Source organism: Monodelphis domestica, chromosome 5 (assembly GCF_027887165.1).
Source record: "Monodelphis domestica isolate mMonDom1 chromosome 5, mMonDom1.pri, whole genome shotgun sequence".
NCBI classification, from domain to species: Eukaryota; Metazoa; Chordata; class Mammalia; order Didelphimorphia; family Didelphidae; genus Monodelphis; species Monodelphis domestica.
In genome coordinates, this window is record NC_077231.1 from 62,603,075 (window position 1) to 62,629,830 (window position 26,756).

A 26,756-nucleotide genomic window follows, 5' to 3' on the forward strand; every position below is an offset into this window, starting at 1 on the left:
ACTAGCTCAAGGCCAGGGCTGAAGATTGAACTCAGGTCTCAAAGGGGAAAAGTGGCAGTTGGGATATTGGGAGGATCCAGAGGCAGGAAATTTACCCTGCCTCTCAACAACAGTTATCCTCCAGTCCTTAACCTCCACCTCCTAAAAACTCAATCTCTGAGGGGACGTATTCTATCCCTCTGGAAGACAAATTATGCTATCTTCCCCAAAGGGAAGAGAGGGGAATATCGATCTCTTTCCTCTCTCCATTTCTTCAGCTCTTTCATCCCCTCTCTCCAGTTCCCTAGTGTGTGTTTGTGTGACCTCTTTCTGGTCATACATTACATATCCAATATTCCTGTTCCTGTAAGGTGAGCATTTGCCAACATTTTGCCTTTGCTCCTCTTCTCTTCTCATTTATTCTTGGCTTCCTTACTTGTTACCCACTGTTCAACTAACAATTAGAATCATTGAACATTAGATCTCCAAAAGACTTTTAGAGAGCATTTGATTCAACTTATTAGAAGTCAAGGTATCAAGACTGTATCTTCCACTACCTGTTGTATATCTCAAACTCGTCATGCCATAGACAATTCAAGCTCAATATATCCAAAATGAGATTTATTATTTTTGCCCATATATCTGCCTCTTCTCCAAACTTTTTATATTTCTTCTGAATGCACTACTATCCTTCCAGTCACTCAGATTTACAACCTCAAAGTCAACTTCTGTTCTTTTTTCTTTAGCTATCATATTCAATCAGCTGTCAAATCTTATTAGTTCTAACAGCACATCATCTCAGCTACCCATCCCATACCCTTCATGTACATAGACACCAACCAAGTTCAGGCCCTCATCTTCTCTTTCCTGGAACATTGCAACAGACTCTTAATTGGTCTCCCTGTTTCCACTCCGTCCCCCTCTCCAATCTAATCTCCACATATATTCCGAAATAATCATCTCAAAAGTGAACATATTACTCCCTTGCTAAATAAATCTCAATTTCCTTAGGGATCAAATATTAACTCCTTATCTTGTCATTTAAAACCCTTCACAATGTAACTGCACATTTTCCCATAGTTGTTTTATATAATTCTTCTTCATTTATGCCATATTGTGACCATAATGGCCTACTTGTTTTTCCCTTAACTTGGCATTCAGTTTTTTATAAAGCCTTACTTTTTCTCTTAGAATTAATTCTAAGTGTCAGTTCCAAGGCAGAAGCACAATAAGTGCTAGGCAATGGAATTAAGTGACTTACCCACAGTCATTGAAGTAAGAAGTGTCTGAGGCCAGATTTTGAATCTAAGACCTCCTGTTTCCAGGTCTATAACTATATCCAGTACTACCTAGCTACCTCTCCTTCTTCCATTGTCATATATTTTTTCATCCCTTCTCAGTTCTACCTCTTTGAGTCATCATCTTCCTTTAATGTTTATCTCTGGTAGCACCACCTTCTCAAATATTAGTTATTAAATCTTTCTCCTTCTCTGTCAATTGATTTGTATTTCCATGTTTATCTGCATGTTGTTCACAACAAAAGAATATAAGCTACTTGAGAAGCAGAGAGATGGTTTTGTTTTTGTCTTTGTATTGATTGCACCTAACATAATGTCAAAACTCCCATAATGAATTTCCATAATAAGAATCTGAAGTCTCTATACCTTCTGTGTCTAAGAAACTATTTCATACAAAACTGGTAGATGAAAAAATTAACATGTTAAATGCAATGTAGCCTTTCTACATCTGAAAAAAAAAAAGGAATTATCTCAAATTAAATCCATAGCTTATCAGGATGTATCACCAGAGTGGAACATATAGAAGATTGTAAAATGCTAGCAAAATCCAATCAGGAGGATTATTTTATTCCAGTGGGAGAATCAACAGTCACTATATTCCTTCAAACATTATGATTATAATCATTAGCCACATCGTGGTGACTAACTCATTACTCCTTGATCAAAATTCTACTTTAAAATGAAAAGAAGAGATCTTCTTTTGTGGAAAGGAAACAAGACTGACATTTGGTGGGGGGAAGGTGCAACTGGGAGTGGCAGTTAGGTCTTGTAACTAGCACTTTCCTTCTTGCCAACGGGACTTCCTTCCTAGTATTGGAGGTGGTAGGAGTGTTGGCTTCCCAGTCTGGAATCCAGTGCCTCTTCTCAATTCAGCCCAGTCTGGAGTGAAGTACCTCTACTCCGTTCAGCCCAAAGACACAGGCTTCTGAAGATTACAATTGTTCATGTTTGCTTTCTGTCTACTGCTAAGATTCTGAAATTAACAAAATTAGCCCAGACGAAGGGAGTGGAAGAAACCCTCTTCCAGCCTGTGGGTTCTGGCTTCAGCTACAAAAGCTGAGGAAGACTCCAACCTTATCTAGAGACCTCCCTTCTTCTTTTGGTTTCTAAAGTTCTTATTTCTATAGTCATTATAGTTATTTCCATAATCATTATTATAATTTCTAAAATTTCTAAAATTCTGGTTTCTATGACTGTTATCATCATTTCCATAGTTATTATTTCTAAAGTTATTATTAAACTGTGTATTCCTTCCAATCATCTTAAGAAAGGTTCTACATTCCATCATTTTGTGGCCCTTCTTCTCACAGAAGTGGCAGGTTACTGATTTATTTGTGAATTCCCGCAAAGGGGCTACAGTTTCTCCCTTATTTTTCAATTGTTTTTTTAACATTTCGATTTCTTTCTTTAAGTCTTCCACTAATGTATTGCCTTCCTTGGGTCTTTTTACACAACCATTATAAACATAAGTTGCTACTCTCCGCAGTTCTTCAAGGTCCATAGAGTCCCAATTAGGACAGCTAGTTTTAAAGTAGTCTTTTACCACTGAACAACAATTCTCAACAAATTGCCTACGTATTTGCCTAATATCCCTTTTTCTGGATAAATCAAGGTCCATATATGTATTTCCTACGTCAATAAGTCTGTCCATAAACTGGGAGGGTGTTTCATTAATCTCTTGTCGGGTTCTTTCAAATTTTGACCATTTTTCAGGTCTATCAGAGCAAGCTCTCATGGCTGTCAATAATGCTTCTCTGGTCTCGTTTAGTTTTGTGTGATCTAATTCAACATTGGTGTTCCAATGTGGATCTTCAGTTGGCCAATAATTTCCTTTCTTACCTCGTTTTTGATTAGCTAGAGAGACGATATTATTTTTCTCTCTTTTTGTTAAAAATGTCTCTAATAAATTCTCAACATCTATCCAAGTGGGGTCAAAAGTTCTGAATATGTTCTCTAATTTTTTTAATAATTAATATTGTTTCTTCCTCAAATGATGGAAGATCTTCCTTAAATTTATTTAAATCTTCACAGCTAAAAGGTGTATGATGTCTTATACCAAGTTTCCATTTTTATTAAAAGTAGGTACTTCCCTTAAAGGAAATAACCTATCTGAATTATTCAGTACTCCAGTTTCTGTTTCTAGGCTTCTTGCTCCATTCTCAATGGAGTAGGTGTGAGAAAGAGAAGAGTTGGGCACATTGAGGGAGAGGGTTTGTTGTTGTCCCATAGTGCCAGAAAGATCAGAGGTAGGAAGGGTATGGGAGGTGTTAGGGTTGGAGGAATGAGTAAGGTGTGAAGTGGAGGCATTAGTATCCGAAGCATGGGTGGGGTGTGAACTTAGAGTGGATTGTGTAGGGTTGGAAGCATGAGTAGAGTTTTCTGAGGCCGATGGGGTAGGGGGATGGATGGGTTGATTAGAAGCAGGGGGTTATAAGGCCAAGTTGGCAGGAGGAGCACTGGGTTGGCTAGGAGGGTTAATGTCCCAAGATTCTGATAATGTTCTTAACTCTCTTTTACAATGTTCCTCATAAAAGCTATGATCTCCCCCAAACTTTCCTCCATAAGCTCAAGCCGAGTATTTAGTTCTGCATTTGTTGAGTAGTAGAAGGAACACTTGGTTGGTTTGACTGAGAAGTGGGTTTTGTAAAGAAATACAATATTACAGCTATAACAATCAAAATCCCAAGGGGGAGTACCGTGTCGATTATACTTTGCCATAAGCCCCATGGTATGAGAAATTTCAGAGAGACAACGAATGCGAATTTTACAAGGTTGGTCATGGAGCTGAATAGCCAGTTGTTAAGTATGTTGTGAACTGGCTGTAACCACATATTTCTAAAGTAAACACGTGGGGAGCAGGACAAGGCCAAAACTTTCCCCAGATTTCCCTTAATCCTAATTTAGGCAGTTGTTCCCTAAAGGAAAGGATATTTAGAAACAGCTCTCCTAGCCAGGACCTTAGGGCCCTGTTGCTAAGATTTGAAACTGCTGTATTCTATTTAATTTTAAGGAGAAATCAAAATGTTTTTTTACTCACCCGTTCTTGCAGCTGTATTTTGAAGCTGAGTTAGCACGATTTAAAAGACTGACTGATAGAGCAAGTAATAAAGAGAGAAAGAAAATAGATTTCACAGAAACTTTTGAGGGTTTTTTCACCAACTTCGTGGTCAGCCATAAACTGTAATGATTAAAATAGTTGGAGCCATAAACTGTGGCAAATAAAAGAGTGTTTGGCTAAATTGTGACCTCAGTAATATGGGTTCAAGACAGTGTCTTGTTTTAAATCAAAATGTAAAGTGGTTGCCAGGGAAAAATTCCCAAATATGAAAAATACCCAAATCAGCTGGGTTTTATGGAGATTTTAATTAATACAAATGAAAGAATTAAAGAAAAGGGAGAGAAACAGAGTAAGAGGGAATAGTAGGAAAAGGGCTAGACCAGCTTAGGCCAGCCTTAAGGCTTAAGCCTTAAGAGAGAGATCAGTCAGTCTCCTATCAATTCACCACAAGATTTTTCCCAAGCGAGACTCTAGTGTTCAGAGACCCACCAGTTCAGCTTTGACCAGCTCCATCTCCAGAGAATCTCTGAGAGAGAGTGCCTTGCTCTCAACTTCTCATCTTCTTTTAAAGAGAATTTTCTCCTGTGTCACCTCCCCTAAGTTCTCACATCTACCAATCACAGTAGACGTTTTCCAAAGAACAGACCATTCTTAATTCACACCTAAGTAGACTAAACTTTTGAGTAATTCACACCTGAAAAAACCTCTGAGTAAGTTCTCACCTCTTTGCCACTTGCAAGTTTACAAGTTGCCTGACCTTCATGGGTACTTAGCACCTTCCTAAAAATAGACTTAGCTTAAGGCTTTTGCTTTACTATAAGTATGAGTTAAGTACTTTTTCATTGTTCAGTAAGGAGTTTACAATTTTATCTTCCCTTAAGGCATGCTTAAGTATGGGTGAAGTAGAATTCCCACATTCCTGATCAAGTACCTTCATTGTTTAAATGGGGAATGGTCTTAACCAAGTGTTTTGAAGTAGGGTCTGAGAATTTTTAAGATTCACAGACATGAATTGGCAATTTTCAGGTAAAGAAATCAAAACTATTAATAAGCACATGAAAAAGTATTCTAAATCCTTTATAATCAGAGAAATGCAAATCAAAACAACTTTGAAGTACCAACTCACAGCCAGCAGATTGGCTAACATGACAGCAAAGGAAAGTGATGAATGTTGGAAGGGATTGTGGCAAAGTTGGGACATTAATGCTCTGCTGGTGGAGTTGTGAATTGATCCAGCCATTCTGGAGGGCAATTTGGAACTATGCCCAAAGGGTGATAAAAGTCTGTCTTCCCTTTGATCCAGCCATAGCACTGCTGGGTTTATACCACAAATAGATAATAAGGAAAAAGACTTATACAAGCATATTCGTAGCCATGCTATTTGTGGTAGCAAAAAACTGGAAAATGAGGGAATGCCCTGCAATTGGGGAATGGCCGAACAAATTGTGGTATCTGTTGGTGATGGAATATTATTGTGCTCAAAGGAATAATGAACTGGAAGAATTCCATGTGAATTGGAACAGCATCCAGTAATTGATACAGAGTGAGAGGAGCAGAACCAGGAGAACATTATACACAGAGAGTGATACACTGTGGTACAATCGAATGTGATTACCTTCTGTACCAGGATAATTCTGAGGAATTTATGAGAAAGAACACTATCCACATCCAGAGAAAGAACTGTGGGAGCAGAAACACAGAAGAAAAACAACTGCTTGATCACCTGGGTCAATGGGGATATGATTGGTAGACTGTAAACGATCACCCAAGTGCAAACATCAACAACATGGAAATAAATTTTGATCAAAGACACATGTAAATCCCAGTGGAATTGTGTGTCAGCTATGGGAGGGGTTAGGAGGAGGGAAGGGAAAGAACATGACTCTTGTAATCAAGGAAAAAAAGTCTAAATTGACTAAATAAAATTTTCAAATAAATAAATAAATTGAACAGAAGAAGGTTATAGAAGAGGGCAATAAAATTTAAAATATATTTTCAAACAAACTATTATTCATGATATTGCCATAATAGTTTTCCTTCTATATAGGTCTGATCACATCATTCCTCTGTTCAAACCCCTTCAATGAGACCCTGTTGCCTGACAACTAAATATCAAGTTTCTTAACTTGTCTTTCCTTCAAGGTTCTCTTCACTCTCACATCATCAGCCTACCTTTCTGGCCATATTTCACATTACTCTACCCATATATAGCACTTGCTGCAGCCAAACTTAACCACTCTTTTTCCAGTATACATTCAGTGCTTTCCTATCTTTTGTGGTTTTGCTCATAGTATTCCAAACTATTCCTGGAAGTCATCTCATCCCCAGCTTCATGTCCACTTAGTGAAATTCTTCCCATCCTCTAAGGTTTATCTCAGATGTTACCTTCTACATGAAGCATTTCCTGATTTTCTTCATTTAGAACTTAGTATTTTATTCCTCAGACCTTGTACAGTCCCTTTTGTTCATAGCTTTTTTTCTTTTTTTCATTATGGTTATTTTTGAGGCATAATTACATTACTTGTTAGGAAGCCTATCTCATATTGTAACCCTATCTTTCTGTCATTTCCACTGAGACCCAGGAAGAAGGAGACTATAATTAGATCATCCTTATTGTTCTCCCCTGGATCTTGTATACTATTCTGCCCATAGTAGATTGAGTTGAATTTTCTTCATCTGCCCACAAGTATAAAATATGAACCTGAAAATAAGTCAGTAGCACCTGGGTTTATAATTCATATGACTTTTTTATAAATAGATCCACTTACCAAGCACATTAATTATTTCAAGACCATTTGTCTCATGGATATTATTTAACTGGAAAAGACATCCAGGTGAGGTGGAGTGTCAGCTCTTCTCTGTAAGTTTAACCTCATAAAATAAAAGTCCCACAATCACTGACTTATAGCTGGCAACAAGCTAAGAACCAAACACAAAGAACCTTGATCTCTTGCCATTTGAGAGCAAAATCCCAACATCAGAACTCAAAGATGAGATTTAGAAAAGCAATAACAGGACTTTTTTTTCATCCATTAGTTGTGTCCTACTTCCTGACCCACCATTTGGAGTTTTCTTGGCAAAGATACTTGAGTGATTTGAGAATTCCCTCTCCATCTCATTGTACACATGAAGAAACTGAGGCACAAAGGGTTAAATGACTTGCAAGGAAAAGAAAATATTCCTCATCAGATATAAGATGTAAAGAAGTTAGCAAAGATAGGGAACTTTTACATGAAATAACAGAATCAAAATCCAAAAGCTTTTATTCATTTGGAATTTTTAAAAAACCTCTGCATAAGAACAGAATGGAGATGTCCTTATAACTGTGAATATATGAAAAAGGTCTGGAGATTGAGATCCAAGTCTACATGAAGGAGGTCCTGGGTTCAAAAGTGGCCTCAGACATTTCCCAGCTGTGTGGCCCTGGCTAAGTTACTTGACCCCCATTGACTAGCTCATACTGCCCTTCTGCCTCAGAATCACAGTATTGATTCCAAGGCAGAAGGGAAGGGTTTAAAAAAATACAGTTCCAAATTAAAATAAGCTCTCAGTGGTTATATTGGTGATCTTAGCTTTCATCTCTGCCATTAGATCCTATTTCTGAAAGTAAACACCAAATTATTGAGGGTTGTATTCTGGAGTTACATCATTTAAATAAGGATACTTATTCAGTTTCCCATAAATCATGCACACACAGATCTTCAAGGCTTATAGAATAAGATTAATAAGTCCAAACTTGGCATATGGGACTTGGTCATTTGCAGGCATTGAAAAATTCCTTTCCGTTATGTATTGAATTCTTGCCACTATTTGCAGGTGTTGCAATGAAATGGGCACTGTGAGTTTGAACCTGTAAATTTAAAGTGTGTTTTGTAACAGAATGAAATTCCTACAAGATTATTATTCCAAGAAAATATCAGATTTTTGTTAGAATACAATACTAGTGATTTTGTCTCATTATCCACCATTTTTATATTTTAAAAAGCTACTCAAAATCAAATTCAAAATAATTTTCAATACATAATAAAAATTATTTAAATGAGACTATTACTATATTTAAATCAAATCTAGTTATGCTTTTACCTAAAAATAAATAATAAATGTTTGTTGATTGAATATAAAATATGCATATATTATAATAAACCAAATACAATAAGATTCAATTTTGTCTTTCAGTGATAAACATGTTGGAAAAGTTTATTCTAAGTCTGCTTCCTTTTTGGATTATGTCAGAAAATCTCTAAAGAAGCTTGAATTAGATGAATCTAAGGTTGGTACCTGATTACCCAATGTCTTACTGAATTACAAGATAATGAATGAAGTAAGGTATCACAGAATGCTGTGTTTACATTTTTCACCTGTGGTTGAGAAACATTAAATTAGGTAGAGAGCAAACCTCCATCTCTTTTATTAGAGGTAGTGTACCATCCTATGAACACTCAGAGGACTCTTAGCTAAAAAGAAACTAAGTTTCATCTCAAAATCACACTGTATTTGTGAATGAAAATGGGAATTAAAAGTTAATTATGTACAAATTGATTTAACTTGGAAAAATTTCTGTTTTAATATATTATCATTTTATTTTTTATATTCTACTTATTTATTTAAAAACTGGAAATTCTCTTCTCTAAGTAAACAAATTAATTATGTAGCTACCTAATTTGTTTTTGAATGAGAGAATCCTGAGAATCAAAAACTACATGAAAGATCCAGGGTAATAACTGAGATCATTGTATGACAACCAAAAAAAAGGTCAGTAGATAGGATTGCTTACTCTAGCATGGGTAGCATTCCATTTACAAGCTATGTCTTATTCTATTTCTGGAATGTTAAAATGTATTTGAAATATTATGATAATCTAAAAGGTATATAAACTAAGGGGGTAGCTAGATGACTTAGTGAATGGAGCATCAGGCCTGGTCTCAGAAAGGCTCAGATCTGAGTTCAGATCTGGCCACAGACACTTACTAACTGTGTGACCCTTGGCACATCACTTAACTATATTTATCTCAGTTTCCTTGCATAGTGGCTAAGAAGAAAACCCCAAAGGAGATCGGAAAGGTTCAGACACAACTGAAAAAACTGAACAAGGAAAATATAAACTAAAATGTGATCGTGGGCAGTGATTGTTGCTCAGGGCTAGGCTGGGAAAAAACTTCCCTCGCAGTACTTAGTTATTCTGAGCCTTGATTCTGAAGATCACTGAAAGGAATGGGGGGGAAGGGGAGTAACTGTTTCATGACAACAAGAAATTAAGAAATAAGAGAGCCATACCAGAATGGGATTATACTTTTTCTTGAACTGTGTTTCCTTGAACATACTCCTTGAAAGAAAGGAGGGGCTCACGTAAAATGTATTTGGTAAAATCGCTACTTGGAAGTAATGCACTTGTAGGTGTCTAGTGTCTAACTGTCATTGGCCATGTCCCAGCCACCTCCAAAAGGTTCCCTATGCCTCTTTCTTTATAGAATGGCGAGGTTCGTTTCAACTCAATTCAACAAATAATCATTAACTATGTTCCAGGAACTGTACTAAGCAATGAAGCCAACCCCTGCCCTGTTTTGGGGAGCCCACCGCCTAATAGGGGAAGACCACACACAAAAGGAAGGCGAAGAGTGGGGAGGGGAAGGACCGCAGGGTACTAGGCAGGGGGCTTGGTGTTCTTGGACTCACAAAAGTCAGGAGAGCTGCTGATGGAAAATGCAAAGTTATCTGGAAATTTTTATAACAATCTACTAGAATCTAAGAGATGGAAAGAGTGTAGAGGCCAGATAGTTCTGTTCATCTAACCCAGTAAAAGAATCTCATCTTCAGCAATCCTGATAGGTAGCCTATTGTGCTCTGAGTCACTTCACAAATGGGAAGCGAGCTCCCTGGGCAGTTCATTCTCTGTATAAAAAAATGCTTATTTTCACTAGTGGAACTTATTAGGTGAATCTCATACTAAATTACTTGTTCTAATAATCATTCCCTTTGTCTCTGATTTTAAGTTGTCTGGAAAATGCTAAATTTGGAGCCTAAAGATCTGGATTCATATCCTCTCTACTAATAAGTATTTTTTTTTAACTTTGGGCAAGTCACTTACCTTCTCTGGGCCTCAGTTTTTTTCATCTGTAAAATGTGAAGATTGAACAAGAATTACATCAGCAAACAATGGCTAGGAGGCCAAATCCCCCTGTAGCCTGTTTTTATGTGGCTTTTGAAAGAATAAATAAAACTTATTCAAAGTTTTAATGAACCTAAATAAAGGTAAACTTTAAAATATTTTCAAAAACTATTCTTATATAAAGAGCCATACAGAAACAGAAGTAGGCTAGATTTGGCCCTTGTGGACCATAGTTTGTTGATGCCCTGGTAGAAATTATGTCTAAACTAAATCTGTGTTCTAATAAGCCTAAATAAAGATTTTTAGGTAGAACTTTTTTTTTTATCAGGAAGCATCCATATAGATACATTGATCATATTTCCTCAAATACAGTTCTTCAAAACTTAGAATATGACCAAATGTGATTGTTTAGCATCACAAGCTATAAGGCAAATGTCCATTTCTCTATCCAGCTCTGCTCTGTGAATTGACTACCTATGAAAATGTAACCAGTTAGTGTTTAGCAAGTGTTAGATATTTTAACTAATAAATGTGCCCCATTTTGCACACACAAAAAATCATATATATGTATATGTATATATGCTTCTCTTTAGCCATAAGGTATATACCTTAGAAGGGTGAAAGTATTCTTTGTAATATATTTAGTGCCATCCTAGGAGAAATGGAAAAGGTAAGGCAAGATTAAAGCTCGGTACCGAAGAATAATTTTATAAAAGCATTTACTGCCATGTTATAGCAATGGAAGCTGAACTTTTCACTGATTTTGCTATTTTATTTCTCTAGAGCAAAGTTTTCTTAATATAGAATCTCCAAATTTTTTTTAACATTTCGATAACTGTATCCCAGTGTGATCTATTTCCTTTGTAATCCTATGTAGTTCATTTTAGGCATCCGAAAGCATTATTCTGAGAAGGGGTTCACTTTGTCCAAATTTAAGAACAGCTGCTCTTGAGGGAAAATGATGACACAAACATTAAGGAAGATAAAGGAGATGAGAGGACCAAGGTTGACAGGATAGAGATAAAACACAGATATCGAAATATCATTAAGCAAATGAAAAGAAGTAAAGAAGTACACAAAAAGAGAGTAGATTTTTTAAAAAGAGAACAAGAGGGGGTAGGTAAATGGTCAGGAATGCATAAGATGCTAGAATAGAGCCATTTTATTTATTCTAGTCCTTGACATTACAGTGTAGAAGTAAACGTTTTAACCACAGCCATACTCAAAAGGGATTCTACAATCCAGCTTTCTGCATAAACAAAATCACATCACTGCTCACATGAGTTTCTAATCATTGAAGAAGACAACGTGCCTTCAGAAGCCTTTTGATTAAGTTGGTGTTATAGCGTCCTAATATTTACAAACTGTTACATTTATACAAATGAATCTGTGTTGAACAAATATATATCAATGTGTTTCTGAGCCTGCAGTGAACATCTGTTAACATTCAAAATGATGTAAACAAGGAAAGTGTCTAGAAAATCTTCTAACATGCTTCTGGACAGGTTCTTTGCCCTGAAAAATTACTTGAAGACAAGTCCAGTAAAACAGAACACTCTCCAACAAATCATTATCATTCTGAGTAGGCCAGCTCTGCATGTTCTAGATTTACATATGGCTGATGGCCAGCCTCAAAGAGGAATCCAAGGTGATAGATCCCGAAGTCATTTATGAAAGATAGCTTCGCACCTTCTCCCTTAGAGTATTTGTCATTCTAGCAGTTCTGTTAAGAGATGGACTGCCAACATTTCCATTATGAATCCCATTCTTTTTAAATGGGCACCCAAAATATTACTGGTTTAAGTGACCTCCTCTGAACATTCTGAAAAAAAGTGTGTCTGAGAATGAATGTCTAGAAACAGAGACAGCTTGATATTCAAAATGATCCTTTATTTGTGTATCTTTTGAGTGAATTAGCTCCTTTAATAATTAGATACAAATTATAGACTATTAGAGAAAGAAGTGTTTCGGACTCTGAAGAAGTTAAACCCAACTGTACTCATTTTGGTATACCAGCTACACCATTGCAATGTGTTTACAAATAGAATAAAGCCACCATAGTCCATTTTAATGTCATTCTGATAAAGATGCAAACATTTGCAAAATTTTCTAATACTTAGCTATAACCACAAAAATCTTCATAATTTCCATCTCACTCATATTATAAATGGTAACTAAAATAATCACTTCTTAGCCTTTTTCTTCTGTGACTGGAATCTAGAGGAAAAAAATCAGAGAACTTCCTTTCAGTGTCCACTTTTCTTGTTCCTAAATCAATGTGCTTTGCTCTTCAAATAATCTTAAATCTTAAGATCTTACTCTTTCTTATTCTCTGTCTCTCTTCTTATTCCATCTCTCTCCTCTCCTGAAGCAATACTCCTTACTTTTCTCTTTTTGTGTGGTGTGGGAATGGGAGGTCACTAAGAGTTAGAACATTTGTCTTAAGTAATCTAGGAAGAAGGGAATCAAATAAAGTTACATAGAAGCTCAAGCTTGAAAGGGACCTTAAAGGCTATCTTGTCCAATCTGTATCACGTCTCTAATAAACCTGATTTTAGACTCTTTTTTGGCCACTCCTTGGTTAGAGAGTTCTTCATTGTCTTCTGATCTTTCCTATGCAAGTTACCTCCTGGCACCTAAAAGAATTGTTGGGATGACTGTCCCAATGATCAGAGTTAACACAAAGTGTTTCTTCTCCCCATTAGCACTAACCTCATAGCCCCTGGGAATTCTCTGTCCTAGAAAGTTCATACCTTGTAAGACCACAGGTTTGGTAAAAACTACATTGCTAATATGAGGACATCAAGATCTCATATACCGGCTTCAATTTCTGTGGTAGAAGCAAACAAAAGTTACTTGAGCTATACATGTGAAAGTCATAGATGCATATATGCGCATGTATACATATACACACTCCAAATTGGATTCTATTCCTAACTGTTAATCCGTAGTCTTTCTCTGAAATATGATTATTTTTTTTTCACCCTCAGCCACAAATTTTATTTTGTGTTTTATCGAACTGTTTTCCAGTCTTCTTATACTGCTAGAAGGTGTGGTAAAGTCAAGAGGACTTGAGTTAAGGCAGTTAGGTAGCATAGTGGATAAAGTACCAGGCCTGGAGTTGGGAAGGTCTGGGTTCAAATTTGGCTTTAGAAACTTCCTGGCTGTGTGACCCTGGGTAAGTGACTTAAACCGGATTGCTTAGCACCTACTTTTCTGTCTTAGAGTTGTTACCAAGATGGAAGGTAAGAGTTGTTTGTTTTTTAATGGAAAAAAAGAAAAGACAAGTTCAAATTCTGCCTTACCTATAAAATGAAGATAAAAATAGCACCTCCCTCTCAGGGTTGTTAAGAAAATCAAATAAGATATTTGTAAAAACCATTATATACCTTAAAATACTAAGGAAATGCTAACTATTCATATTTTTAAGTTACTTTTTATTATTTCTTTCCCTTTCTGCTTGTACTCTCTGATCCAGTGGCACTGACTTTCATTTTATAACTGATGCATGATATTCTATTTTTTAACTCCATGCTTTTGGTTGTCCCCATATCAGGAGTTCTTCCTGACCTCTATCCTCTGGCTTTCCTGGCTTTCTTTGAGATGCAGTTTTAATACCACCCTCAGCAGGATTTTTTTTTTAGGTTTGTCTAACATAACTTGTTCTTTTTTGCCTTTTTTAAAATTAATTTTAATTTTTAAGTATTTTCCATATTTTCATGATTCATTTTCTTTCCCTCTCCTCTTCTCCCCCCCCCCCCCAACCAACAAGCAATTCCACTGGGTTATATGATTGTTATCACTTGATACCTATTTCCATATTATTTATTTTTGCTGTAGAGTGAATTTTTAAAGCCTAAACTCCAAATCAGCTACCCATATATACATATGATAAGTGATGTCATGTGTTTTGCTTTTGTATTTCTACTCCTATAGTTCTTTCTCTCAATGTGTTTAGCATTCTTTCCCATAAGTCCTTCAGGAGTGTCCTGGCTTGTTGCACTGCTACTAGAAGCAAAGTCCACTACACTGGATTGTTCCACAGTGTTTCCCTTTCTGTGTACAATGTTCTGGTTCTGCTCATTTCACTCTGCATCAGTTCCTAGAGGTTCTTCCAATTCATATGGAAAGCCTCCAGATCATCATTCCTTATAGCACAATAGTATTCCATCACCAGCAGATACCACAATCTGGTCAGCCATTCCTCAATCAAAGGACATCCCTTTAGTTTCTAATTCTTTGCCACCACAGAGAGTCCCTGCAGGATTTCTTGAAAGTTCTGCCTACTAATAGGCCCTTTGAGTTTATCTCCCATTTCTCTTTTGTATATCTTGCTTGTAGATAGTGAATTCCTTTAAAGCAGCGCCCTATTTTTGCACCATAACAGTGCCTGGTGCTTAGATACTATTTAATAAGTAAGTTTTGACTGACCTGGACATTTCTCCTTAGCTTGAATACAAATTCTTCACAAGATAGAACTATAGATATCCTGAAAAGATGGTTAGAATTTGAGTCTACACTGTGGTACAATCAAAGGTAATGGACTTCTCCATTAGTGTCAATGCAGTGATCCTGAACAATCTGCAGGGATCTAAAAAATACTATCCATAAGCAGAGGATAAACTGTGGGAGTAAAAACACCGAGGAAAAGCAACTGCTTGACTACAGGGGTGGAGGGGATATGATTGAGGAAAGACTCTAAATGAACACTCTAATGCAAATACCAACAACATGGAAATGGGTTCGAACCAAGAACACAAGTGATACCCAGTGGAATCGTGCGTTGGCTATGGGAGAGGGAAAGGTGGTGAGAGGGGGGGAGGGGAGGAAAAGAAAATGATCTTTGTTTCCAATGAATAATGTTTGGAAATGACCAAATAAAATAATGTTTAAAGTGAAAAAAAAAGTGCCACACTTACAAGATCTTCAATAAAAATAAAAAAAAAAAAGAATTTGAGTCAAGAGAACTCAGGTTCCAGTTCCAGCTCTGATCTTTACCTCTGACTTTATTGGGCCTGCACAAGCTATTTAACCTCTATAAAACTTGGTTTCGTATTCTATAGACAGGAGGTGATAGAATTAGCACAACTTATCTGCTGAGCTTATGTAGAAAGTGATTCTCAAACCTTAAAGCTCCAAATAAATATGATTTATCATCATTATTATTATTTTACTTGAACTACTTGATTACTTTCATGGAGATTTCTTGCTTCAGCTCAGAGCCATTCATGCCTTCTGATTCCCTATAATTTCGCTCCATATTTTCATGTGGATCCTCTCCAGAAGGTTGTCTTTGTCTCAGAGACCTTTTTTTTTTTTTAAAACAAAAACGAAAAATGAAAAAAGACTCTTTGCCTTCTGTCTTAGTGTCTATTCTAAGACAGAAGAGTAGCAAGGACTAGGCTATGAGTGTTAAGTGATTTGCCCAGAGACACACAGCTGGGTAGTGGCTGAGGCCAAATTTGAGCCCAGGTCCTCCTGACTCCAGGCCTAGCACTCCACCCACTGTACTACCTAGATGCCCCGAGAACGTTTTTGATTTCATGATTAATAGTGTGATGTAGTATATGGAAGGATGACTGAGCCTGCGAAGATCTGACTTCAAATCCTCAGAAGTATGCTTGCTCTATGAATCTGAGAAATTCATTTTTTAATCTCTCAGGCATTTCTCTAAGGTTATAAATTGCAGAGTGTGTGCCATTCTTTATTGATAGTAGTATTCTCACCTTCCCCTCTGCCAATAAAACGCAAGTCCAATCCCTCTCCCTTAACATTTCCTAAGTATCTATGAAATATTCAGAATATCTCACTAAAACAAGTTAACCAACAAGCAATTGAACAACAAAGTAATAATAATGATAACAACATTACCTAATATTCTATGGCATTATATTTTTCACATTTCTTGCCTATACAACCTATCATTTGAGATAGCAAAACTCCAAGGTAGGCAGAACAGGTATTATCCCCATATTATAGATAAAGACCTTGAGAAAGAGAGACAAAATGAATGGCCCAAAATCATAAATCTAGTTAATGACCATCTCCAGGAGGTCTTGAATCTCTATTCACTGAACTAGAAATTACTTGTGTCCCATGAATACCTCAGGGATCCTCAGATAAATTTCAGAGGACCTAAAAACTTGGATCGAGGGGATTACAAATCAAAATGAAATTTAGCATTTTCTTGAATTATCTGAAAGCATTTACTTGACAAAGGGCTCAAAGGTTTCAACATGTAGGTCCATAATCCACACATAAGAAGCTTAAGAACCCCTGCTCTAATCAACCCATCAAACAAATAAATATGCCTATGATGTCTGTTCATCAGTCAATAAACACCTAGTTTTTATATTTTTCTATTTCTTTTAGATTCCTCCAGCCCTTTATGGATTCATAGTAAGGAAAAACATTCATTCAAGTAAGCAAAAACAAAAGGAAGAAAGAATTCATAGTGTGGAAAATAAATAATGGATTGGGAAATCATTTTCTCTTTGCCCCTCCAAAAACTTTGATTTTAAAGTTTAAAGTCTTTCCCCTCGGGCTATAAAAATGAGTTGTGTCCCCTCTTCTTTTTGGCTAGATCTTTTTGTCTTTGTGAAGAATAACTGGATTAAAGATATATTACTTTACTGGGCTGGCTTTTGTAACAGGCAGACTGGAGACCTGCTCCATATTCATCAGTCAGCTCTAACCTATGTGGTCCAGCCACTTAGCAAAGAGATATGGATGTGTTGGTGTCCTCCTGGGACCTACCTCTTCCTGTGATGAAGTGCTAAGGGAGGAGTTGAAGTCTCTGAGGCCATTTCCTAGGGAACTTGAAGTGCCCTGGTGAGGGACTGGATGGCATCTATGTCAGAAGGGACATATTTTGGCTTGCTTGTTAGGAAGTCTCTTGCCCAGCCTAGCTGCTTAGTTACTCACTTTATTGGGCAAGTTCTGTGGCCCTTTTTTAGACTGAGGAGGGAGCCCACTAGCTAGTTAGAAATCTTGAGCAGCCCATCAATAAATTAATTTTATTTAATATATACAACCTCCAGTGGATTTCAATCCTTAGAGTAGAGTTGTAGGAGAACTTATCAAAAAATCAAGTAAAATGCTAATAAAACAAGAAGATATGCCCACGGGTTGGGGGGAGGTGGGGATAAGAATAGAAGATTATCAGAGATAAGGGTGATATTAATTAGACTTTCAGTTGCTCTGTACACATTGCTTATGGCTTCTGCTCCTGGACAGTTCACCAAATAGCAACCTTGAAGAAAGGGCAGCTTGGTTCCGTTACATTAGTATATGCCTGTAGGCTTTTGGAACGATTATAGAATCATGAAATCAGAAGTGACCCATTCTGGCCAACCTAATAAAGGAATCTCTCCATCACTTTTGTTGGAACTAATGCCAAATTTCCTATAGCTCTTTACCTAGATCACTCTCATTTGGAGATCTAGCCACTACACCATAGTGCCTTAATATATACACATACATACACGTGTCATATATATATATATATATATATGTAAGATTCTTACCTCCCTTCCCCCTTCCTAACACTTCTATAAAATGGAAGAGAGCAGCATAGAATTGAAGGTCACTTGCATTTTTCTTTGTTCCATAGGTTGCAATGGCCAAGAAATTCGTCCTTAATTAGCCAATCTTCTAAGGATATGTGTGATTCTATCCCCAAGGAAAATTAACACTAAAATTAAATTAAGCAATCAAAAGTCTTGTGTCAAATATGATTTGGGGGAAGTACATAAAAAGTTAAATTTAGTTTCCTTTAAAGAATAGACAAATATTCATCAAGCATGGGGCTATGCCAGAGGGAATAAAGACTTTGCATATCAAAGTCTTCATCTCTTTCACTGAGTTAACTACATTGTTTACAGATGTTTCCATGGTAACTAATAGTCTTAGGAAATAGTATAATGTTAAGATAATGTTATTGAAAGAATAAGGAGAAATGAAAGAGAAAAACAGGTTATGACTTTTCTACTTCAGGAAAGGAAAAACAAAAGCTCTTTTTGTCAACTTATTTTAATCAATACAATATTTTCAATAACAGAAGAAGGAAAACATTTAATTCCATAAAAATAACATTACTTCAAGCCATTATTATTTGAATAATCTGCTTTTATTAATTCCCCTGCTCATCTAATATGAGGATGGTTCCAAAATGTTTCCACATTTCTCAAGTCTCTTCCCTACCCCAACCTTCCAACACTTATAAACCCTTCTTAGTTGAATAAATTCAATTCATCTCCTCTTTCAATTTTCAAAATAGTTTATATTACTTACTTTCTCTTTGCTTTCTGAATCAGGAGATATTTGCCTCTTTGTAAGACTCATCCTTCTAGTTGTATCTTTTCATCCCATTTCTTCTCACCTCTTCCACATCCTTCCTCTATAATCATCTCCTCTCTAGAGCTCCAATATAGCTTTATTCTGCTTTTTTTTTAACCTGTCCTTCCCAATGCCTACACATATTCCTAACATTAAAAAAAAAAAAAAGCCTTCCTTGGGTCAGTTCTCATCCACGTATCATTACACTCTAACTCTCACCTTCACTGCTAAACTTTTAAAAAATTTTCTCTCAATAATACCTCTAATTCTTCCCCATCTATGCTATTTTCAGCTTTTTGTAATTTAGTTTTTCCACTCCTCTACTCAGAGTGCTATCTGAAAAGTCACAGCTGACCTCGTGATTGCCAAATCCTCTGATCCTTTCAGGCTTCATCTGAAAACCTCTCTGCCACATTTCAGACTAATGACCATAGCTTCCTTCATACCCTCTGCCCTCTTTACCTCCCTGAAACTCTACGCTCTCCTGATTCTCTTACATCCCTTCTCTACTGCTAATTCCTTCTGGGTAGGCATTACCCAAGTTTCTGTCTTTGGCACTCTTCTCTTTCTAAACCCTCTCTAACTGACATTCTCATTCACACATTCATTATTTCAAATATTCCCTCTGTACAGAGAAATGAATCCTAACTGGCTTTCAGATCTCTCACTCTCCCTCCCCACCTTCTAGCCCTCTCTCTCTGTCTCTGTCCCTCTCCCTCCTTATTCCTCTCCCCACCCCCTTCCTCCCTTTCTTTCTGTTGTTCCCTCTTTTCCTCTTCTCTCTGTCTCCAGGCCTGTATCTCTTAAATTCCCAGGGCCTTAATTTCTTCACATGTAAAAAAAGCAGGATTTAAGCCAGATGCTCTCCAATGTTCCTTACAGCTCTAGTTCTGTGATCTTGTGGAAGATGGATTAGTAGGGAGAGATGAGGCAAGGACCCTCCCAGCGGGACATTACTTTAGTCCAGGTATGAGGCCTGCATCAGAATGATGGCAGCAGCAGGGGCCATAAGGAGTTTTATACAGGAAAGATTACAAGGTAGGACACAGGACACAGTGACAGCTTACATATGGAGTGGTAAAGAGTAGAAGATGACACCTAGGTTGCAAGCTTCAATGAATGGAGGAATAATGGTGCCCTCAAAAGTAAGAAAGAAGTTGGGAAGAGATAAGAGTTTGGACATTGTGAGTTTAAGATATCTGCAGGACATGTCCAGTAGGCAGTTGAATGTATGTGACTAGAGGTCAGCAGAAAGGTTAGGCTGTGTGAGATTTAAAATGGTTGAGGTCTTAAACTGTAGTGATTAAAATAGTGGAAGATATAAATTGTGATAGATATAAGAGAGGGTGAGCAAATTTGACCGCAGAAATATGTTTCACTACAGTGTCTTGGGTTTAAAATCAAATATAAGGTGGTCGCCAGGGAAATATTCCCAATTATTCAAATACTCAAGTCAATTGGGTTTTATAGAGATTTTAATTAACAATACAATGAGTAATCAAAGAAAGAGAGGGAGAGTAAGAAAGGAATAAGTATGAAGGGCCTCAAGCTAATATGGCCTAGACCTGAGTCTTAAAAGAGAAATCAGTCAGTTTTTTAACGCTCACCACAAGGTCTGACTAAATAAGGATTCTAGTAACACCAGGCCAGCATCCTTCCTCAAAGAGTCTTCCAGCCAGAGATTGTTTCAAAGGGCCTCTCTCAAGAGCCTCCAGAGCTCCTACCCCAGAGGGACAGAGCCCTTCAGAGGAGCTCCTCAAAGAACTCTCCTTCAGGATGAGAGTCAGAAATCGAGATCCCTGAATGAGTCTTCTCAAAATGAGCTCCCTCAGAATCAGATCCAGCTCTTCTCTGAGCTCTTATTTTTAAGGGCAAAAATCTCCTCTGTCACCTCCCCTAAGTCCTTACATCTACCAATCACTGTAGATGTTTCTAAAGGACCACCCATTTTGAATTCACAACTGAGTAGTTTTAATCTCTTTAGTAAGTCAGGAAAAAATGCTGCTGTGTCAACAAATTTCATTAAGAAAAAACCTCTGAATAAGTTATCACCCTTTTAGGTTTAAGTAGTTTATAAGTTGCCCCACCTTTATAGGTACTTAGTATCCCATTGTATCAATTCTAAAACAGTCATGACTCAAAGAACTTCCTGTCCTTTCCATAAGCATGGGTCAAAGCACTTTTCATTGTTCTCAAGGAGCTCTCTGTCCTAAAGCATTCCTAAGTAGGGTGGAGTAGGGATATTCCCAAGGCAAGGAGCCCTCACATTTAAGTAGAATTCTCACTATCTGCTAGGGAATTTTTTTAAGTAGAAGATTCCCCAATGGAGGAAACCCCTAACATTCATAAGTCTGAGAAATTTTGAGGTTTACAGCTGGATAAATTCATAGGAGAATCATCTGCATAGACATTCTAATTGAACACATGGGTGTTGGTGTGATCATCAAGCTTAGTAGTATAAGAGGAGAAGTGAAGAGAACCCAGGATGGAGTCTTTTGGGATACCCATAGTTAACAGGCATGATCTAGATGAAAATCCAGTAAAGGAAACTGAGGAACAATCTGACAAGAGTAGATCCTGGAAAGAGCAGTGTCATTAAGAAAAGAGAAAGGAGAAGCGTATGATCAGTAGTGTCAAAGACTACAAAGAGGTCAGGCAGAATAAGGGTTAGCAAATGGTCATCAGATTTGGCAATTAAGAAAGTAGCTAGAGGCAGCTGAGTGGCTCAGTGATAGAGAGCTGAGCTTGGAAATGAGAGTCTATCAAATCTGGTCTGAAACTCTTCCCAGCAATTTGACCATAAGCAAGTCACTTAGCCCCAGTTACCTGGCCCTTACCAACTCTTCTGCTTAGTATTATTCTAAAACAGAAGGCAAGAAGGGAGAGGGAAGGAAGAAAGGAGGGAGGGAGCAACTATTTTAAAATGATGAGATTTGAGGTCAAACTGCAGAAAGTTAAGAAGAATGAAAGGAAAGGAAATGGAAGTTACCAACACTCAACAGCCTTCTCAAGGAGTTTTGCCCCCAAAAGGAGAGATATAAGATGACAGCTCTCTCAGATGGACAGATCAAGTGACTGTTTTTGAGGATTGAGGAGGCACTGACATGTCTGTAATCAGCGGGATATTAACCAGTAAACAGGTTAGCACACTACTCTAAGCTAACTCTCCACCGCCAAAAAGGTGCCAGAGAGAGCAAAAATCCCAAATATATAGACCTTTCACCCTTGTGTCTCCTCCTCTAAATTTTCACGTCTACCAGTCATATCAAAGGCTTTTCTCCAGGACTGCCCATACTTTTAGTTCTCCTCTTCTTTGATTTGATTATATCTTTAGAGTTACATAACACTTCTTTGTTAAGTTCACCTTTTGTGAACCTTTATAGTTACTTAACACCTTTTTGTATTAAGATCTAAAAACAGACTTAGCTTAAAGTTCTAGCTTCACTATAAGGTGAAAACTAAGTACCTTCATTGTTCAATCAGGAGATTACAATTTTATCTTCCCCTAAAGTACAGTCTAAATAGGGTGGAGTAATTTAGAGTTCCTAAGAAATTCCTGATTTTGTTAAACTAAGTATCTTCATTGTTACAAACAGGAAATAGCTAAATCCAATCTTCACATGAGTGAGAGGGAAGGTGATAGGGGACACTGCTGGAGAAGACAGAATGGAATGAAACCCCTCTCATGCACATAGAGGAATTTAAATAACAAAGGAAATCTATGAGACAAGTTAAAGAAAAAGTAGTGATAGGTGGCATGGGACTGATTTGAGGTGAGTTGAAAGGGAAAAGATGGTAAATGACATCAGTACTTTAAGTAAAATGTGAGACAAGGTACTCCACTCAGAGCATATTGGGGTGGGGGGAGGCATGGAGGCTATAAGAGGGCTGAAAATGTTTTGCTCCTGGGAAAGTGGAATAGTGATTCAATTAAGATGCAAAAGCATGGCTTTGTCATATGAAGGCCACGTAGAAATTTTGTAACATACGTGTCCAGTGGACCATTAGCTTTATGATTTTCTCCAGTAGGAGTAAAGGCAAAAGATGGTTGGAGTAATCCAAGGCTGGTGCTTAGAGGAGCAAGATAGCAATAAGATAAGAAGGGTAAGGAACTCTAGAGAAAGGAAAGCATGGAGTTGAACTGGTTCACCAAGGAGTCAAGTTGAGGAAGGGAAGAGTGCAGGGGTGAAGGTCTGGAAAATAACTTAAAGGGTTAAAGTGATTGTAGGTCATGATGAAGGTAGCTCAGAGTAGGAGCTGAATCATTGCTGGTTAAAATTAAATAGTATTTTAAGGTCAATGTGAAGAATTTATTGATAGAAGGAATACGCACAATGATGAAATAATTGGACTTAAGGCAAAGCCTGCCTCTCTATTTGGTTTAAAGAGGAAGGGTTTTTTTTGTTTTTTGTTTGTTTTTTTAAAAACCCTTACCTTCCGTCTTGGAGTCAATACTGCAAGGCAGAAGAGTGGTAAGGGCTAGGCAATGGGGGCCAAGTGACTTGCCCAGGGTCACACAGCTGGGAAGTGTCTGAGGCCAGATTGGAACCTAGGACCTCCCGTCTCTACATCTGGCTCTCAATCCACTGAGCTACCCAGCTGCCCCCAAGAGGAAGGTTTTAAAAGAGGAATCTCAGTCATTTGGGGTTTGGGCAAAGTACCTTCTGAGGACCCTTCTAACATGAGGAAATGGGGGTTATGATTCTGTGATTTTGAAGTCAAAGAAAAGAATAATGGATAATATTATCCTGAATAATACTGTGTCATTGCAGAAGATTAAAAAAGATTGTTCAGCTGAATTGCTTCATGCTTCTTAAGAGAGAGGACTATGGTAGGCTACAACTACAGAATGCAACAAACATTTTCAGACAAGGCCAATATCCTGATTTCTTTTGCTTAATGCTACCTTTTTGTTACAAAGTAAAGTTCTATTTGAAGGCAGAGTGAAGTCATTGGAAAGTGAAGTTACAACAATTTGGGGAAAAAATGAATAAAACATTTTTAGTTTTCTCATTATTCAATTAATCAATAAATGTTTATTTGAGCTCTTACTAGTCAACAAACATTTATTAAGCACCTACTGTGTGGAAAGTACTGTGCTATTTGTCACACATTTGGGTAAGTATTGGAGATTCAAAGTAAACTTGAAAAAAGTCCCTCAAGGACAAAGTAGAAAAAAAAATAACTATAGATAACTGTATAGAGGAAGGCGCTCTTATTTTTAGACTTCAAAAATCATTCATATTGAAAGTTTTAATTTCATTTCTTTAATGCCTACTTTGTTTCAGGAATTACTCCAGTTATCTAATGTTGCAACTTTGTTATAGCTATGAACCATTTTTGTATTTTATGTTATAGCTTACAGACCAAAAGATAATGGATTACTATGAGAAGTACAAGCCCAGAATGAATGAACTGGAAGCATTTAATATGGTAAGTCTCAGAATTAATTCATTAAGGGAGGGGTGTGTGTGTGTGTGTGTGTGTGTGTGTGTGTGTGTGAATGTATGCGTGAGATGGACTAGAATAAGACACTATGGCATTTTGCGATGGGGCAGTCTAACTCATTTTGTAAGACCCTGATTCTAAAAAAACACTGAATTTTGGATCATGTCCTACTTCAAAACTATATTAGGTGTCAATAAAAGAATAAAGAGAACACATGGAAGATTCCTTATAAGGGATTTTATAAATGTGCGGAAAGAAATATTAGAATTCTTTGAACCCATATTTATCTTCCTGCAGTTCTTTCACAAGCATTCCTTTTAATGAACTTCATCCTTAGTGCCCCTTTCAATGTTTCCTGTCATATATTGCATGATGATACTTCAAAGCAAATTAAATAGTATACATTTTCCCTATGTGTTCAGAAAACTTTTGATGTCTACTTTATCCTTTTTTTCAGAAGATACATGATAGGCATTTGCCATATATAGATGGATAGCTAGATATGTACTTTACCATCAATATTTTATTCAGCTGGACAAGGAAAAGGAAAATCTATTTGGTCTGCATTTGTCTGGTCCACAATAATAATCGTATCCAATCTTTCTTTTAGTTGAAAGTTGTTTTGGCCCCTTGCATAGAGACGTTGATACTTATGGATCGACTTTGCTATCTTAAAGAACAGGTATTTTTGCACTTTTTAAAATATCAAACAAATATCTTGATGAAATAAACTATCCAGTTGATTGCTAACCTTGTGCCTTTCCCCTCAAACTTCCAGTACAATTATTTTCATCATATTTGCAAAGTTTAAGTATTCATTCCATCTCTTTTTCAACATATGTCCACCAGATGTTGTTTGCAGCAAAGCTGCAATAGTAAAGTTTATGTTCTTTTAATTGTATGGTAATTACTAGTCAGTAGACAGTAAACACACAAAGCACCATATACCAAGATATTGTGTGGCTAAAATTAGTGGGGGCTAGACAGAAGATGCCCTTTACAAACTCCTTTTCACACGGATTAGCGCATTTATTGGCATTTCCCTGCTTACTTACTTTGCAGAGTATTAGTGCCCTTCTGAGCAGTGTTGATGGCAATTCTTTTTTTAGTAAATCATAATTGTATGGTTCTTGTTTGAATGGGGGAAAATGGCCCTTTTGGTTAGCTTTGAGGGAAGTGGTTTTTGCAGCTTCTGCTCTGGGCTATGGTCAAAATAAAGTTTTGTGACCTGTTTAAATTAAACACATTCATGGGAACAGCCCTGTTTTTCCACTATAAACCCTTCATTTTAACAGTTACACTTTATCATAAGGAAAGCTTTGCTTTCTTCTCCTGAACAGCCTACTTGGAACAAACGGATTGTAATAAATGTTTGCTTTTGTTCTAACTGGTATTTTTATGGAAAAGGCAATTTTAAAATATTTAAATAATGATGTCTTTTTCTCAGCTGCCAGCTAACTGTAAATCAAAGAATATCTTTGATTCTCAAGATGGAAGGTGGGGGTTGGGACGATCACACCTACTCTATTGGGCACTCGTTTTCCTTTTCATAACTCTTTCCATGGACTTCGGTATAATAGTTGGGGAAATGCTATGGACAAAAGATGAACAGATTGAAAGTGAGTTGTTAGAAGTCATGAGAAATTCTGATTGGTTTTTTGTAACTTATAAAAGATTTATATCCACTTGTGATAGAAATGGGAAATATCACCAGTTAATAAATAAGAAATAATTAATTACTTTAAGCCACAAATACCTGTATTTTTATCGCAGTATACTTCATGAAACAAGGTCATATTATTCAAGGAAGACTTTTCCCTCTCTTTTTTATGGAATTATGTATGTCTTGTTTTTACATTACAAAAATACGTGCCTATTCCGTTATTTCCTTTTTAGTCAACACATTGTTATGTATCTAAAGCTCATATCAATTTACAGGACAACATTGCCTGGTCTGCACTCGTGAAGTTATTTGATCCTGTGAAATCCCCCAGATGCTATGCTGTTATTGCTCTGAAGAAATAGCCATGCTTTCAAGTGGAAGCAAGTTGTTAGACGGAACCAGGCTGGAGAGCTGATGCAATGATTGCTTTTCTAACCATCTCTTTGTAGTCTGGCATTAATAATAACAGCTGCCAGTGATGATTTCTACATGGATTTTTAAAGAAACAAATAATAAATAAATAAATAAACCATGAAAAAATAGAATTCTGATTCCCTTTCTATTATCGACCTTTTGTCCCCCCATCTGCTAAAGGGATAATTGACTGTACTGACCCAGAAAAGTTGTACAGTAATATGATATATGACAATATAATGTTATCTCTATTTTCTTTACAGTATTTTTGTGCTGTGGATATTTGTTCTTTGTCAAAATCTTGGGTTTTTCATTGACTTAAAAACAGCAAAGTGATGAATTAATAGAGTGATTCAGACTTCCAGCATTTTCTCCCACACTTTGGAACAATTTTGAAAATTTGTAGCAGGGGAAATCTACATTAAAAGTATATCTGTACTTAGGCACAAGACT

The 26,756-nt window shown here is 36.8% G+C and overlaps 1 protein-coding gene across 2 annotated transcripts in view; it reads left to right on the forward strand.

Annotated features, from left to right (window-relative positions):
• Nucleotides 1–26,429, forward strand: part of METTL25 (methyltransferase like 25) — a 157,919-nt gene extending 131,490 nt beyond the window's left edge. The window contains exons 9-12 of one of the 2 annotated variants that reach the window (XM_001364103.4): nt 8,512–8,605; nt 24,137–24,211; nt 24,837–24,908; nt 26,165–26,429. In XM_001364103.4, coding sequence (XP_001364140.1) covers nt 8,512–8,605; nt 24,137–24,211; nt 24,837–24,908; nt 26,165–26,251 — 328 coding nt within the window. In that variant the 3' untranslated portion in view covers nt 26,252–26,429. Of the gene's footprint in view, nt 1–8,511; nt 8,606–24,136; nt 24,212–24,836; nt 24,910–26,164 lie in introns of those variants that run through there. The other variant, XR_472405.3, reaches the window with a different exon arrangement.
• Nucleotides 26,430–26,756: the final 327 nt, after the last annotated feature.